Here is an 18,689-nt window from a genome sequence, read left to right as displayed (position 1 = left end):
AAAGCAGAACTATTTTATCACCTTCAACCAATTATCATAATGTGCTATTTTTGTTTCTGCTTTGCATTTACTTTAGCCAGTGAAATCACAGACTTTTTTTTCATTCTGGCATTTCTGCAGAACAGCACAGTGATATAGCACTGTCATTTTTGGCACTGCAAAGGAATATCAAACATCTAAAGACTAAAACTGAATCCATCTGTCCACCCAGCTTTCTCTAAAAACCAAACAGATCCTCAATGAATTTTCTATCAGTTTTCTATCAATTCTATCATGAGAGATGAGGAGAAGTGGTTCGAAACTGTCAAGGAGAAACTGGTTTTGTTTTGAACAATAACAAAATCACTCCCCCCACCCCCGGCATTCCTGAAGCTTTTGTAAAAGCAGTTGACTGTCCATTTTAGCTGCCCATTTTAGTGCTCTGGAGCCTGATGTAAAGCCCAGATAAGCTGCTCGCTTTGGCGAAGTTTGAGTCGAATACAAGAGTTACATAAAGTGCTCCCTTACAGGGGAAAGGCAGTACATTTCCATCACCTAAATACTGCAGTATTTATGAGAAAGAGTAACAAAGAACATAACCCTGCTGACGGCAGTGTGCTACTACAACCAGGTGTATTCTGAATCCAGGTACTGCCACATAAGTGCTGCATCACAGCAGACACTAATAAAAGAAAACCTCCAACCACCCTTGGAAGAACCCACATCCATGGGGAGACAATGCTATGGAAGATATTTTGATTGCTAGTTGAAGGCCCATTTTTCAGAAGGGAAAGGGGGCCACATACCTCCCTTTTCACCTTCTCAGCGCAGCAAGGAACAGTTCTCCTCCCTGGTTGTACTCTGGATGCACTGTCCTTCACACCTACACCAGCAGCAAGCAGCATGCTAAACACAATGGGAGGGAGACACACTTACCATCTAGGAAGCACCATCTAGGAGAGAGCCTCTGAACAGAAAGTACTCTTGGGAAAGAGCTTTCTTGGTCCTGTATTGGTCAGAGAAACAACATTAAAAAAAAAAATACATATATATATATATATTTCTATATTGCACAATATGCAAAACCTGCAAAATCAAAATCCACTGGGTCTGCACCCCACTGACATCAGGGTTTTACTGTGCTATAGCAGAGCAAACCATTTACTCTCTATAAGTAGACTTGAAGCACACTCTCAGCTATCCTTTCTCCTTCATCTCAGCAATATCAAAAAGCACTGCATCAGAAGCAGCTTTCTCAGATGTGTGAAGTCATCTTTATTTGTTGGGGTAGAAGAATAGGGAGAGGTGAAAGAGAAGATCAGAAACAAACAAGCAATGAACTCAATTACTATGTTTGTGTACATATCACTTTCTCTTCTTCCAGAGTAGGGCTTTACAGCCCTTCCCACCTCCACCAGTCTGCCACTTAGAATAAGTACCCATATTGCTGTCCCTGGCATGTCCCCAATACACATCAGATTTAAAAACAAGAAGAAAAATAAGAAAAAAAGAAGCTGTTGTCTTCATCCAGAATATAGACAATGCAGAGTGCAGACCTGGGGATCATTGCTGGCTAATGCATCAGATATCCCACATCAATGTGTTCCCATTCTGTCTTGATAGACCTGCTTCTTGGGACCCAATTGATACTACATCAAGGAACCAAATGGCTGGGGAAGAACAAAGGGTGTTCCTTGTTTTCTCAGCTCTCACTGATCTCAGGCAAGAGGGATCTCAGAAAGCAGAAGGTGGTCATGGCTCTGTGCCATGCTGCCAGTGGATGGCCAGCCAGATTCCTAAAGCTGTTGGAACACAACACCTAAACACAAATAGATTTGCATAGGACAAAGCACAACAGCACAGCCTGTGGGCACCAACCCAAAATGTGCATAGAGCCAAATTCTGTCCTTAGTTATAACTTATGCAGTAAAATCAGCACACCTGCAAATGACGTAAATTCAGGCAGATATTCACTCAAGACCAAAATTTACTTCTTCTTAAGACAACAGACTATGGAAGGCTATATCAATGCACAAGGTGAGAAAATGAGAAAGCAGAAGCAATGGGGAAGAAAGGTGCCTTTGAGAAAAATACTGCTCTGCACAGGAAGCACAGTATATGATAAGGCAAATGTACGTATACCCATAACATGGGCACAGAGTGGTGAAAACAAACTGATACAAAAGTATGTCACTGGAACTTGTCTGAATATCATACAGATGCCCACCACCTTTCCTGACTGCATGATGCAGGTTAAAAAAAAAAAAAAAAACAACCTGCACTAGGAATTGTACAGCTCTATCTGGTGAGTAGGTGTTTGAGAGTCTACCATCAGAAAGTAAAGACTGACTGAAAGAGTAAGTTCCAAAAAGAGATTTCAGTCAATCATGGGTTTTAAACCAGGAGGGATGACAGGGATATGAACAGTTAATGTCTAACATAATCCAGAAATCTGTCCTCCAGCTTGTGCTTCAAAGTCATCGCTCCAGCCTGAACTACAGCAGACCTTTTAGAAAGGCATCTAGCCCAAGTGACAGACTCCAAGTGACACAAACCCCACCAGTCCCTCTGGCTGTTGGCATCATGTCCAGAGTTTTATACAAGAGTGAAAGTGCAGAAATACCAGCAGAGATTTAAAATGACTGTTTATGGTGCATCATGCACACCCAACACATCTGGAACATTCATACAGATTCTCAGAGTTTTAAAGTTTGCTATATTTTCTTCTGCCTTTACTGCCTGTTGTCTATATCATTAAGAAAATTTAGAAGGGAAGGTTATTTCTCAGCAACTTATCTTACTCTTTTGCAAATCTGACATATTTCTAAAACATTTCTTATCCACATAGCCATGTGTCAGAAAAAAATTAAGAAAGAAATAAAGAATATATCAACAGAAAAATGGATGTTTCATTGGTTCAATTTCCTAGACTGCACAGATGTGTCAGTAAGACTGTGAGGAAGAAGTAGGTTGCTTTTTCTACTGGGAGAAAATCTCACAGAATGCTGGAGGAAGTTCTCTTTCAGTCTGGGTGGATAAAATACTTTCCAAAATGATTAAATACCAAATAATGCCCTCCTATGTCAAGAGACAGACCTCACTCTTCAATCAACATAATAGTATCCAACATTTTTTCAGCTCTTTGAGAAAAAAATGAGGTCATGCTGCTGTTGTACAGACACGCACATGTTCTTGGTTTCTCTAAATTCCTAGTCAGCTGGGTGCTTGCATGCACTACCTGTCATTTTCAAGCAGCTGTGATGACAATTAGCACTTCATGTTCTGATGGATATTCCTTTCGCACAGCCAGTGAACACATCTCAATGCCTTCCAAGATGCCACTGTGAAATCTTAACAATTGTATTGGATATCATGACAGTTTTTCACAATTCATCTTATTAGCTTCTACTGCAATTGAATGGAACTTCCTATTATTGCTTTTCCTTTCCAGTTATACTGGACAGAAAAGCAAAGACAGCTCCGGGAAACTCATGTGTCATCTTCTCAGTGCCTTAGATTTTGGAGCGCTGGCAATGAATCTTGTCTGAAATGTTACTACAGCCACTTACATATTTTGCTTTTATAAAGACAAAATATCTCCTGACCCATAATACCTGCATCCGTAGCCAGCCTGACAAAAATCAAATCACAGTTCCCTCCCATATTTGCACTCAGAGATTTTGCTTGATCCCATAAACCTTGTCCTGCTGTACAGATTTTGTCTCCAATTTATGTGCCATACAGGAGAGATGAAGACAGTATAACATTCCAGAACATGAACTTTTCTATAAATAGTTATAAAAAATGTATATTGGTGGTTAAACTATCAGGTTTGAAATGTACCTATTTCCTTCTCTAACATGAATTTATGGAGTTGTGAGATGGATAGGTTTACTTGTACCATAATTGTGGTAGGAGAGTCAAGGACTTTCTAAAATCTGCTACATTTGCTAATTTCTATTTATCTAAATGCACAGAGCTGTATGTATCTTAACATTTAGCCCACTGTCTGAGGAAGGGTTAGAGCTGGGATACAAATGACAAAGGGAAGAAAGCATTGAAAGATAAGAATGCATACAAAAACGGCAGGTGATGCAAAGAGGAGAAGTGAGTGAAAGTTCTTAGACCTGTCAGAGTACATAATGCTGGGAAAAGGAAGATAGGGATAATGCTGGCAAATACAAAATCAAGTCACAAATTGCACAGGCTCTTCCCAAGAACCCATTATAGTTCAACAGCAGAACTAGCTTGGGAGGTCTCAAACCCATGAGAATAATATTTCATATACATTAAACTTGTTAGAGAAAGAAAGCAGAATGAAGAACAAGTCTAACATCATTTTTCTCATTTACACCCAGGCTTGCTGATAGTATTTCTGCTGACTCCCCATGTTTTGAGCTGCAGAAGCATCACACAAGAAAATTGTGTTTATGAGACCTAAAAGTACCCATGACACCTTATTAGCAAGATAAGACAGTTCCATCAACTCAAGAACCTTATTCACACCCATTATCCCCTGTTTTCGCCCCTTTGGTAATTTATAGACAGATGCTAACAAATGTGGAACAAACCACGCATTAACCTAGAAAGACAGTTCACAGAAACGATCTGCTAGGAATAAAGCAGCATTTGAAGAATCCAGGACAAACAAGTACTGAAGACAAAACTAGAGGGGGGCATTAAAAATACAGCATCATAAAAAATTAATAGCAAGTGAGGGATTTCACACTGATGTGCACTAAAGGAAAAGGCTAGGCAATTAATTTCTGTGCTGCTATAACTACAGAGGTTAGGGCCAAGTATGAAGCTGGTTTCTGACATTTCATTCCCTATTTCATCCCTCCCCATATGTACAGATTTAGTTCCTCATTTTACCTCAGGCAGTTTCCTACACATGGAGCACTCAGCAGCCACTTAGGTTAATTTATAAGGAATGGTACCGAATAACACAAGCTGTTTTATTAGCCAATTCACTAGACGCTAGTGCTGTTCTAAAACTCAGTCCTAGGGCAATGATTGACACAAATGTCAAAACTATGAGGTTAAAATTGGACACAGAAATGCAGAAGCAAACCATCTACTGGTATGAAGAAAGCAACTTCAGAAAAAAAACATGCCAAATTTGCATTTTCTTGTGGTGCCTTCCTGAATACAGCACAGTCCTGCAGGCAGTCCTGCCAAACTGGAATTCTGTATCACCCAGGTTATCATTAAAGCCCAAGAAATCATCTGCAGTTTCACTACAGTAGGTTCCCATCGGCTGGATCCTTGAATTTTTTCTCAGTGAATTCATTCCCGCTGATCCTAACAAGACTTACATTGTTAAACCTAGGAAAAGGCTATCAACACCTTGCAACTTGAGTCTTGTGGTCCTAGGCACTTTGTCAATTGACCATTGTTTGTGTCAAGTCTTCATGCTAATGCCAAATTAGCTCAGGAGTCAGTAGATTTAGTCTGAATTATTTTATTCCCAACGTAATCATTTTGCAGCACAATACTTTACTGAGAGTAATACATATTCTCGAATGCTTCCAACTGTAAAGTTCTGTATTGTATAAACTATACAATATAGCTGCAAAATGCACAAAGAGCCCAGTTTTAAAAACTAGCCATCTAAAAAGAGAATGGTCTTGCCACATACAAAGGGCACATTTGTGTCCAGGATGGATTAAAAAAACTACTGTGAAGATTATGTTAGTTGAGAGGAAAATGGCTGTGGTAATTATTAATAGGTTAGGTTTGCTGTACACTTTTCTTCTCAGTGATAGATACTACTACTTCATCTATGCAATATAAAAAATTACTGTTCCTTCTCTCAGAGAAACATCTTTTCTTTTGTCACTTATTTTAAAGGACACATTCTCTCATTTGCTTCAAGAGGCAATTTTAAAGATGATTCCATAAGGTTTGCAAGGAAAAAAATTATCTCAGGGAAATCAGAATGAGCCTCCATCATCTGAGGGCAAACGGTAATCAAAAATTCCTCTAAATCCGTGTTCAAATGCAAACAGTGTAGTCCACATGGTTAAACTTGTCTTTGTTCTTCATTTACTAAATGAAGCTCATCTTACCTGGTAATGAACTCTCTGTGTAGTAGAAGTTGCTGACTGCAGGTCCTAATAGGATGAAAGATATGCCAGTGAGAAAAGATTAAATCAACAGAAGTTATTGCAGTTCTACTATTTGAAGTGGCTGGCTAAACATCATAGAGTAATTTTGCAATTTTCCAATATTTCTCATTGGTTTTAAGTATATTAAACAAACGCCACAAAATAGCCAAGGAAAGTTCTCTTAAAGTTTGCATTAACATGCATCTGGAAAAAAACAGTCTAGCTTTAAAAATTTATACAGAGGTTATGTTAATGACTTTTTACAATATTACAGATCTATTTATATATCACAGATCTATTAAAACTATTTAAATTTAGAATATCTGCAGCAAAAAGAAAGAAAAAAAAGCTAGAAGCCTTAATATTGTCTTTTGTAAGCATTTTTGAGTAATTAATACACCAAAGAAAACCCCTGGTATTTTTCCAGGTTTAAAGACAACCTCATGCCAAAAAGGTCATCTCAGTGTTGTAAACATCATCCCAACTACTGTGTTGTAATCTTCCATTCTCAGATGGAAATGGGATATGAATGACTCATATGAATGAGGTCCATAGCTCCTGTGCCAATTGGGACAGCCATTCAGAAACTCATGTAAAGCACCACACTTGTAAATGTTTTTGAAAGATATCATTATAAGTTTATGAAACAGCGAGAGGCACTCTATTAATGAAAATCCACCAGTTTTATCACAATTCTGCACACACATTTAAAATTAATCAGGTAATGGGGCATTTGGATTCTCAGTTTCCCAGGTTGTACTGGGTGTACCTTACAGAGACAAAGCATTCAAGAAGATAATAGCTACACTTGTATTAGCTGATAAGCATATATTCTTGTATTTTTTGAAATATCAGTTTGATATTTGTAGTGTTTGTTGGAGTCTCTGTTTACTCCACAACTGTGTTAGAGAATAATATCTGCATAATTAGATCCATTGAAATACCATGATATTTATCCTTACAATACAGTTTGTAAACTAATTTGCTCAGAAATTGCTATAAATGCAGCAATGAATGCAGAGAGTGCATGTATTCTGTTCAGTTTCAAGAAGAAGCAAACACAACAATACACATCAATTCCGCTATAATTTAAATGGTTTCAGCACGATTTATTTTTTCCTGTTTGGAAAACAATGTTTTGTGTTACTCTTGGTTTTAATAGCATATCATAGCTCTACGGTTTTGTTTTCAGCATGAGGCAATATGCAATACTCACAATACAGAGTTGTTGCAATCCTTAGACTTATACACTCAGGAGTGGAAGAAGCATAATACGGATTAATAAAGGATACTTAATTCACAAAAACCTTACCTCTTGTAGACGGTCAATATACATACGACAGGTCTCCAAGTCACAATCTCCTCGTACAACTATAATTCCTAAGGGAATGGCTGGGAAAGGAAAAATACAGAAAAATGTCTTTAATTGAGGTCTGTTGAATTTAAAAAAAATTGCAGTATGTTTTGTTTTGTTGTTTATTTTCTTAATGTCCTCACTAAAGCTCCCTGCTTACTAAATCTTAACAGTCACTTAAAATCAGAAACATAATATTCATCGTTCGTCTTAACCATTTGTAATTATCAAAGATTCTGACATTCAAATGCCTTCTATCTCATATAAGCTAAAAGAGATCTGGTAAAATTGTGTACTTCCCTCTCTGATGTAAACACCAATTATTTTTTGCAGGGAAATGTACCACAGAGTATTTCATTTTCAAAACACTTAAGATTCTACAGAGATGATTTAAAGCAATGAAATCTAGTGACAAGTGACTTAAATGGTTAAAAAAATAAATCTGTTTTCTAAATTACTTTTACATTCCACCAGAATTTTGTTTTTAACAGTATTTTGGGGATTTCCTTTTAATCTTCTGGCAGACTTTTCCTGGAACTCAGTTACTGACACCAAAGAATAGGGCTGCTTCTGCTTTCTAGCCTGAGCTTATTGGTTTATTGACTTAAGATTAAAGAAATATTTATTTATTACTATATAATGAAATCTTTACTTCAACAGAAGAAAAAAATAATGACAATAAACTGCAGCTTATTAATTCACTACATTTTACGATAGGATTTAAGGAAAAAAGAGCATACTCAGAGGTTAACGGCTTCAACTTTATATCTCCAAAGTAAAATTACATCCACAGTAAAAGCAAACAAACAAAATTGCAGAGTGTCCCTGAGTTCGCAGCCTGACATAGGAGAAAACTAGTGTCATGTTATTTTGATGTAAGTGTGCTTTGAAATAAAAATTGTTCCATTTGCACTCAAAACTTACATATGTCCACAATGTCTTAGAGGAAAAGAAAGGAAAGGGAAAGGGAAAGGGAAAGGAAAAAAGGAGAGAAGGAGAAAAGGAAAAAAGGAGAGAAGGAAAAAAGGAAAAAAGGAAGAAAGGAAAAAAAGAAAAAGAAAAAGAAAACTTGCAAAAATACAGCAAATAAGTCCCCTCAGTCAAAGAGAGCATTTTAGATAACGAAGAGTTTAGTTTTCCACAATTATTCTTTCAGACTCTAGGTTTTCTTTGTTAAAAAAAAAAAAAAAAAAAAAAAGATGGGAGAAAGTGTACCACGAGAGCTGCTTACTAAAATCTTTTTAAATAAAAAGGAAACAAATATGAGAATTCTTAAGCACACGAATGTCTGAAACTGAATCATAAAATTATTTTTTTCTCCCTCAAGAGTCTTCAGTCAAACATTGCCCCCAAAAGTTGGGAAGCAGCAGGAAATGGATTTAAATCGTCATATGAAGTATTCCAGAAGGAGAGAAGAATATCAGCTCACAATTTTGGTAACTGAAAAACAAAAAACAACTTAATGTCATTGACAGTACTGAGACAAACAGAAAGAACAACTGTGCTGCAATTCCTCCTATCGCTCAAGGGGAGTTGACTAAGAGGGGCCCTGAGATGCTTATCTGTTGGGAAGCTCAGATAAGCTGATAAGGGAACAGGTTAGTGATAACACATAATGGGGAACACCTCCATGGCTCATTTTCTTGTGGCCCACCAAGGCTGGAAGCATAATGAGAAATGAGTGGTCTCAGGGAGAAGACAGGAAGCAGCTACAGGACTGAAGGGCATAATGGAGCTCAGAGGCCAGCGAAGGGCTCCAAAGATACATCACCAGCTCTGTCAGCATGGTGTTCGGAAAGCAATGTAAACAGCAGAGCAGATATGAGTCTCAGAAAACCAGAAGCAGGAGAGGGAAAAAATGGCAGGGAGGGAGAAAAAAAAGGAAAGAAAGAAGGAAGATGAGGGAAGCAAAGCCCATGCTACTCATCAAATAATGCATCTGACAGTAATCCCAATCCAGCCTGTTTTCAAAAAGCCCAGCAGACAACATTGCTCATTGCAACCTCTAGGGTTTTTTCATTACTTAACCGAGCTTGTGAGACAAGCTAAGTGGAATGAGGGTCAATGGTCAGGTCTGCTTTATGTATGCTGACACTCTGAGTTACAGACTGATTCCCTTTACTTTGTGTTTGCTGGTGCTTAACCTGCTCTGACAGGAGACCCTTATGCTCTTGGCAATGAGCACTTAATGACCATCTAGTTTTAATTCAGTATATCCCTCTGCAGCCCTTATTGAAAGGGCTAAGATTTTTTAGAGCACTAAAAAGTGAATTGCAGCAGACATGACTATATCTTGAACAGTTTCAGAGTGCTGGGGAGATACAACATTGGTTTATAAATTGTCACCACACAATTTGTTCCTTTTGTATTGAATAACTTCCTTCAATTTAACAGGGTCCAGAGCTTTAACCCACTGAAATAGTGGCACTAACACAGAATGACAATCCTTAACCTCCACTGCTGATAGCCCTAAGCAGAAGGACCTTATAAATACGGAATTCTAAAGAAATTCACCAAATCACCCGTAAAGAAAACACTAGTATGCAATAATAGATGGCTGAGCTGTGACACTTATGAGCCTTATCTGCATCATTACAGATGAAAATTATAATCCATAGGTATAATTAATTATCTGCATTTTGTACATCAATTACATGTATAATTTGCTCTTAAAAAGGGATGTGTGACTTCTCCTGCCTGGAAATCCTGAACCAGCACAACGTCTGGTTTTATGGGTCAATGGCTAGCTAAGGGATAAGGTGTGTGAGAGGGACCTATATGGTTCCATCTCACATGGTTTGTGTTCAATTAAAAAACTTTTAAAGTCACTACTGAATAACATTACTTCATATGCTAAAATGTTGCTTGATAAACGTGAGGGGTTTTGTGTTGTTTGTTCTTTGTTGTTGTGAAACCCATTTGCTTTCCAGCAAGTGAAATGTTTCCAGCCCTCATTTGTACCATAAACCACTGTAAGCACGGACAACACATTATACAGCCAAGATTTTCAAAGTGCCACAAAATAGCAGCTTTTTGAAAACCCTTCAAACCCATACAGACTTAAACTGCAGGACTGTTGCTTGTTCTAAACATAGGGCAACACTGTGCAGTGGGGCCAGAATCACAGAACCATTAAGGTTGGAAAAGACCTAAGATCATCTAGTCCAAGCGTCAAATGAAGTTATGATGAATAAAGTAAAGACGTAAGGTTAATGTGCATGCACTGCCTGACATTCAATGTCATTGTAAACATTTTCATTAGGGAATTAATGGACTTCTGTCTTTTTTGAATAGCTCTGTGTGGATAAGGATGTGAGCAGCAAAAACCAGTGCTGCAGTAATCACCACAGTGATTACTGGACGTGTTAGGTGAAAGGTGGGAGTGGAAAATAAAATTTTGCAGTCTTGCATGTATTAAGAGCACAAACACTGCAGAGCAGCTTTCCAAGATACCCGCAGACTATCCATTCTGTGACAACATGGACATATCCATATATGGGAATATACCAAACACAGGATAGTCTCAGATCACAGGCCAAGCCACAGCGTTCAGTAGACAGATTTTTTTCTCCTGAGGCGCCTGCTCTTCTGACTGCTTGCATCTAACTCCCAGCTTCTTTGTGTTCCATGAAGGGTGAAAAGAACTTTGTCCGTGGAGCTGTGGATACGTACTCTAAGACTGCATGGATAAGCAGCAGTGCAAGAACCCCAGGAGGTGAGACAGCCAGACAGTTGCTTCACATTCTGAACCAGCACTGCGGAAAGTTTTTTGTTCCTAGCAATGCTGACTGAAATCAAGTGTCAGCAGGAGGAGGGTGAGGTAGATGCAGCTGTATGACTAGCGTAATGCTCTAATAACTGCAAGATTAGTAGCATTTCCTTAAGCTCTCACGAAATTAGCTATGGAGTTTATGTAAACAAAGAAGAAATCTTCTATTAAGTGCCCATTATGTTGAATACTTATATATACTTATATGTGAACTCTTCAGCAGTACCAAGAACACTGTCTGAACAGTGCATACTACACCATCAAGAAAAAGTAAAATTCAATTAACTTCCCCATTTATTGTTATGAAAGTATTCAATTTGTGATCTAAACACCATGATTAACCCACTCAAATCTCAAGTAAGACAGCCTCAAGGCAGATCATTAAGGTAGATGTGAACTCCAGGAAAACTCATTCCAACACTGACATATACCTCAGGGGAAACGGGAGATTAGACATGGGGCTGTAAATGTTTAATGTAGCAAATAAAGGATCCTCACTACTGGAAATGTTATCAAAACATCATTATCCTGAGGGGTTTTTGCTGATATTAGAAATGTGAAGAACCAAGTAAGCTCTTGTGAGAGAATTCTAAGATATTCGGACACTTAAATTAAGAGATTTCTCCAGTGTGGTTTTAACACAACCACACTGTTTCTACAAAAGGATTTTTTTTTCCAAAATAAATCTATGCCATACATCTCCTCAGATCCCTTTCATTTATTCTACTGACAGAATCAAAGCCTTCTTCGGTTGCTTGGCTGGTTGTTGGTTTTTTAATACTAGTGTTTCAGTACTAAGATCCTCATATATCTGGGCATAAAATGCAATGGAGGTTACAAGACTGAAAAAGCACATTTGAGAGGGTGGTCATCCATTCCAGAATGTCAATTCTCCAACATCCAGACATAGTAAAAAAGAAGCTGCCTGTCGAATGCAGAGGGAAATTGTCCCAGACACCAGATGAAAAAGAATGAGTTAAAGAACGACTATAAAAAGTTTGGAATTGAGACTGGTAAGGAAGAGATATTGGGATTAAGATCTGAAAGAAGAAATTTGGGTGAGCAATGCCTAAGGGTTTACAATTAAGAAAAAGAATAGGAACCTGAGCTGTAAGATCTATAGAGACTGACAAAGATGAACAGGGAGAAAATGAGTGCTGAAGAGGAATAGGATTGAAAAGGTAAGAAGAAATCAGACAAGGAAAGTTATAGGAAAGGAAACAGCAGAAGAGAAGTATGCAGAAAAATCTATGCCATAAAACCAAATTAAAGTGTGATTTCCTGGAAGGTCTGGAATGGAACTTAATGTTTTTGTCTCTCAGTCCTGTTAATAGCTTAATATATGTTAATGAAATATATTGGAATACTGCTCATGTCTTCTAGGCCAAAGGAGAGGTGAGTCCTACAGGTTACTGTTTACCTACTAGCTCAAAAGACAGAGGACTGTGTTGGCTGTAGGTACGTTCTATATATAACCAACTCCATGACATGAGATGTACACCTAAACATTGAACTTCTTGTGTTACTTGTTTTGGTTCCTTTTTTTTTTTTCCCCAAATCCAGGCAATGACATACCCTCTGTTAAACAAATGTTATGACCACAAAGTCAAGAGCTCAAAGTTATAAAAAGACAATTAAAGTTGCCTGTCTCAACATCTATGTATAAATTCATTGTGCTACTACCTTTAGCCATTTGATCACATTCTATTTTTTCTTCTGTTAGATTCCAGTGTCTTTCTAGTCTTTGAATACATGCATGAGTATGAAACATGCATTTGTATGGATGCATATCAAAGACAGAAATACAATCCACTGTGTTGCTTGGACAAAGCTCAGAATGTCTCATTCTGAGACAAAAAGAGAGATTTCCTTTGACATAACCAATGTATTTGACAACTTCTTTGTTTTTGTCATTTCTGTTTCATTTACAAGCATTTATCAGTGGTTTGCATGGTGATCTGTACACATCACCATGAGAATCTACGAGCACAGAATGAACAGAGTTTGCAATATTTAGCTCATTGTTAACTTCTAATCATCTTGCTAGGTAACCATAGACAACCCATTAAATCCTCCCAGTTTCATACCTTACTACATCAACATGAAAGAAAAAATGCAGAATTATCTAATGTCTGCACAACTCACCTTGAAAATGCAAAGCTGTTAATCAATACAGTGACTTTGAAGCAGAGTGAAAACTGGAGGAGTGTCTGTCTGTAGGCAATGCTGCTCTTTACTGTGCCCCTTCAGATAAGCTACCACATCTGCTAAGAAAACTCCTGACAAATAAGCAACCATTAATTCTTCTCTAACAGGACAGAAGAGTGATTTTGTAGCTATGCTACAAAAGTGAGCTGGAGCTTGATGATCCTTGAAGTCCCTTCCAATCCAAGCCATTCTGTGATTCTGTGATTCTATGCAGTCCACTCCACCTACATCCATCCAGATTGATGCTGCATCGCAGTGAGCACATTTTGTTCAGTGGTTAATCAATCTTGTCCATCTGCTAACTCAGGTTTTCCCTCATCACCATAGTCACCTAGCAGATCACTACTCCTGTGTCCTTCACATTATGAGGAATGAGGATGCAAATACCAAGTTCTCAGCGCTGACCTTCTCTTATTTAACTAGTTGCTCAAAATCACACTGAATATGCTCCAAACCATCTTCATCCACTACATCTTTGACCACAGGTGTTGGAACTAGTTCATCCTTGTGATCCCTTCCAGCCCAAGCCATTTTATGATTCTATGATTTCCTAGGTGGGATTCTCAAACTGAGGTAAATAGATTGCTGATATGAGGAAACCACGGTATCTGTCCATGTGCATATCTCAAAATACATACAAGATTGTTAGTCCTTGTACTCAATAAGAGTTTATCAGATGACCCCAAAACACTCAGATAACCTACAGAAATTGAAGGCAAGACATATGCAACATAGATATCTGGATAGATATAATTAGCAAGGGACAGATTACTGGAAGAGAAATAAGAATATAAGATTAATGTCACATCATGTTACTCCTGATCTCAACACACACAAACAAAAAGCAAAGAAGCTAAATAGAAAGAGATTGTTAGATTGTAGCTAAATCAATTACTGTACACATAGAAATAAATCTTCAAAAATTGTTTTTCAATTTTCTGTGTCACTTTATTCCATAGGAGATAAGGAATGACTGGTTCTGTGTGAAATATAGTGATGTGGGAGACCAAGAGCTCACAGAGTTGATACTTATTTCTGATATTGCTGACACTGGGGTTGAGTATGATTCTTCCTTAATCTTAGTGGCATTGAGTAAGCAAGATGGGATCTCCAAGGATAGAACATACAAAATATGTAAAGAGCACTAAGAACTGACAGATTCTATTAAATAAACAAACAAACAAATAGATAAAGCTCTGTATCTGCTGCTGCTGGTGAGCTGATTCACCCCTCCAGCTTCATGGTGCAAATCTACAGTAATGTTACTAAGGAGAAAACATAAATGAGTACCATATGGTCACTAATTCGTTCATGGGTGTATTAATTTCTAATAATTTCTGTATATACATCCATTGTCAGTAATTTCATAGGAGCAGTGAAATGGGGAAAATCTAGTGCCATAAACAAAAAGATTTTGTTGTTTTAAGAATAATTGAATTGTTCCCCCCACATGCTGTTTCGAATCATACTTTCCTGCCATAGCAGGAAATCAGAAACAGTACACAGAAGATGCACAGACAAGACACAGAATTAAGTTCTGCCCATCTGGAAACATCAACTGAATTCACTTTTTGAATATGATGATCTTGGTCACTTAAGGTAGAACTATCACATCAAGAAAGAGGAACTGAAACTGGTGATTAGGGTGACAAGTGCTTGAGACATATATAGGAATGTGTTGGAGATAACTACATTAGCAGCAACTTACAACATAACTAAAATGGTCAAGATATATCCCTTTCCTAAAAGAGTGCATGGAATCATTCAACCCCGTCATAGAAGGATCAATAAGTAACCCCTGTACCATCATCAATCATCACAGAGACAATACTGAGATGCTGACAGAATGAAAGAGAAAGAGAGGAGCATAGGGGAGGGAAACAAGGGACAATTCAGAAACAGCATCTTGGTTAAATGCCAGCTGCAGTGACAGAAAAGTAAAGAGCAACGGAAGGAGAATGGGCTAAGAACAATTTTGCCCTTCAGAGAATAAAATGACACTGTTTAATTGCTCAGAAGGTTTTCAAAATGAGGTGTCTACCTCCAACAGAGTGAAGATTAATCTTCACGGAACAGTTTGTATGATGAGTTGTTAGACGTCGGGAAGTACAATTTCAGATGAAGCAGCTGATAGAATCAAATCAGTATTTTGAGCAAGCCAGGGAAGTGAAATGTATTTACTGTGAATTAAAGTGATCCAGATTATTACACTGATGTCAGAGATTTCAAAACTCTATTATGGAGACATGTGACAAGCAAAAACCTTAATAGCTTCTTTGTTACTGTTCTTTCACGGATAACAGCATGAGTCATTATTAATCAGCTTCCTTTTCCTGTTCAGATTGCTGTGGGATTCTGGTTTAGTCTTCAAAAACTATGGGGAGATAAAAGTGCTTTTAATTGGTGTGGGCAGAGTATGGATGTATTCATAGTAAGTACAGTATTCTGGAATTAAATTGTAGATATTCAGCCAAAGCTTAAAAAGACAAGTAAATTGAGTCTCTTGTGAACATCAAGTCTTACATACATTTCCTGAAAGCTACAGACGTGCTGCAGTAAGCTAACCCCACTGAAAACAACACATCTGGACGAAATACTACTACAACAATGTGAGTTGCCCATTGTGTGTTCTCTTAGAATAGCAGAATATTCTCAGTTGAAAGGGACCCACATAGATCATCAAGTCCACATCCTGGTTACACACAGCTCTACCTGAATTGACCTAATTTGCTCCTCACAGATGTTCTCCTCCAGATCCTTCACCATCCTTGTAGCCCTCCTTTAGATACTCTTTATGTCCTTATGCTTTATGTCCTTCTTATATTGTTGTGCACAAACTGCACACAGTGCTCAATGTGAGGACAAAGAGCAGAGCAGGACAGTCCTTTCCCTTGTCCAGTGGCAGTGCTGGCAACCAGGGTACCTTTTTGGCTGCTGTCACATGTTCAACTTGCCATCAGCCAGAACCCCCAGATACCTTTCCACAGAGTTGCTTTCAGATGCCTGTCCCTCAGGCTGTACATACACACCAACTGCAGAATCCAGCACTTGCTCTTGTTAAACTTAATGCATTTGGTGACTGCCCAGTCCCGTAGTCTGTCAAGGCCTCTCTATCTTCAGGAGAGTCAACAGCTCCTCTGTTTGCAGTATCACTCATAATTATTCAGCTAGCATACAATACTCATATTTAAATTTTTGATTCAGACTTATAAAATTTCAATCTGTCACTCACCATGGCGATTTATTTCTTCAGAACAGTAAAAACCCTTCTCCTCCCATTGACTCCCCCCACCCATTATGGCCACCTTGAAGAAGAAAGGAGAATTGCTGTTCCTGCCTTACTACTTCCCTCCTCCTCCTCAAGCCAAGTAACTTTAAGTGACAGTGCTCCAGGAAGAGGTTTGCTGATGTAGACTGAGACAGGACACTTATTCCAAAGAAGTGTTTAAACACATTATAGTGCCAGGCAGGCAGTGATACAAAGGTGTATATCCTTTGTCAGATGATGCAATGGCTCTTAATGATTACTTAATATGTACTAAATTTAAAAAAAATTACATCTGTTGTGGGAATGGATGAGGATAGTTGTCCTCAGATGGAAAGGCATAGGAAGAATCACCAAAAGAACCAGAATGTTTCCAACAGAGTTTCAAAAGCATCTGTCCAAGACGACCGTAAGGATACTCAAGGTCAAACTCTAAATTTGAAATAAATGCTTCTCCAGTGAGCCATAATCCTCATTTTATGATAATTCTCCTCAGTCCACAGATTAAGGTTTAGATTGCTTTGATTATAGCTGAAATCTACTAACAGAAACTTTAGAAAAGGCTGCCAGGACCTACATTAAAATTCAAGGCATCTCACTTCTTTTGTTGGAAGGAGCCCAGATGAACTGAGAGAAGAATAAGGAGGGATGGGACTGGACAGGTGAAAGTGAAACAGTTTAAATATCTTCCAACAGTAAGATAAGCAAACCAATTAAAAGGATTGTTATCCTGTAATTATCAGAACACTCTATATAACAGAGGGAGCTGAAGCTTTGTTGTACAACAAACAGTCATGCTTGTAATTTAAGATGAATAATGAGCCAGATGCATGAACAAGACTCTATTAAATTGTTATCACAAGCAGACGTGTCCCTCATTGATTAATGACTGTGTGGCACCAAGGAAAGGAACTCCATTTCCAAGTGTGGATCATCGTCATCAGTGTTGCCAACGCAACCATCTGTCTGCTTTTGACTTACCCCTGAATGTGGCAATTAAACCATTACATGTGGAAAGAAAACAGTGATTATTTTCTTATGTGCAAAACTGAGGGCTCTTAAAGAATAAAGGAAGCCAAATTTCCTTCCCAAAATAAATGCACCTGAGCAAAATCATATTCATTGCAGGGGAGTTGGATTAGATGACCTTTAAAGATCCCTTCCAACTCTGAGAATTCTATGATTCTGTGATTTTATGATCAACCTCTCAGTTTGAAACCAGTCTCTTATTAAGTTTTAAATTTGGTGTTAATCATAAAGCCTTGGTAAGTTTCATATGCTAATAGAAAGTCAGCAGAGTCAATGCAAAGACAGAAATAAAAAATCAGGTGTGAAAAACACTTACTTTATAGTAAATAAAATCAATGTGCAGAAGGCACAATTAAGTAAGAAAACACCTGAACACTCTTTATACAGACAGTATTTATATAGAAAGAATGCATGTGCATATACCCAATTAGATGAGCCTATAGCACAGAGGACTTGTCCAAAATGTATGTTTGACCCTGGGTTGTTTTCGTTTTGCTGTAGTTAATGTGAGATCTATACATAATATTCTACCGAGAGCAAGTACAACCTAGCTTCTTCCAACTTACAAGCTTCACGGAGTTTTTCCTTGTCATAATGTAGCCCCTCATATTCTTGCAAATTAATCCGGTTCACTCTGATCCGCAGGCGATCAGGGATGGAATGAGGACTGCAAAAAAAAAAAAAAAAAAAAAAAAAAAAAGAAGAAGAAGAAGAAGAAAGCTTCTTAGACAAAGTTTTCCATGGAAGAGCAAAAAATGAAATACAATATGAATTAATTTTAACCTTTGGTAAAAGAATAATAAGAGCAAGCCTCTTCAAAACTGGACCTGATCCTCACTGGCCCACCACTGTGTTTTTACAAGATCAGGACTACTGACTACACAGAATAGATGCTGTATCTTAAATGACAAGCAAGATCAAGAAGCCTGTTTACTGTCTGTATGATCTGGAATTGCAAAGGCTTTTCTGAGCTTG

The 18,689-nt window shown here is 38.0% G+C and overlaps 1 protein-coding gene across 4 annotated transcripts in view; it reads right to left on the bottom strand.

Moving 5' to 3' along the window:
* LOC100551345 (diacylglycerol kinase iota) overlaps positions 1 to 18,689 on the bottom strand; it is a 175,368-nt gene that overhangs the window by 54,320 nt on the left and 102,359 nt on the right. For all 4 annotated transcript variants that reach the window (XM_085229072.1, XM_085229054.1, XM_085229062.1 and 1 more), the window contains 4 exons: positions 18,281 to 18,381; positions 7,402 to 7,481; positions 6,051 to 6,095; positions 916 to 985 (listed from right to left, as the gene is read on the bottom strand). In XM_085229072.1, coding sequence (XP_085085198.1) covers positions 916 to 985; positions 6,051 to 6,095; positions 7,402 to 7,481; positions 18,281 to 18,381 — 296 coding nt within the window. The remainder of the gene's footprint in view (positions 1 to 915; positions 986 to 6,050; positions 6,096 to 7,401; positions 7,482 to 18,280; positions 18,382 to 18,689) is intronic.

The sequence above is a fragment of the Meleagris gallopavo genome, chromosome 1 (genome assembly GCF_905368555.1).
Source record: "Meleagris gallopavo chromosome 1, MGAL_WU_HG_1.1, whole genome shotgun sequence".
NCBI classification, from domain to species: Eukaryota; Metazoa; Chordata; class Aves; order Galliformes; family Phasianidae; genus Meleagris; species Meleagris gallopavo.
The sequence above is the reverse complement of the archived record's forward strand: the minus strand, read 5'-3'. Positions and strand labels throughout refer to the sequence as shown.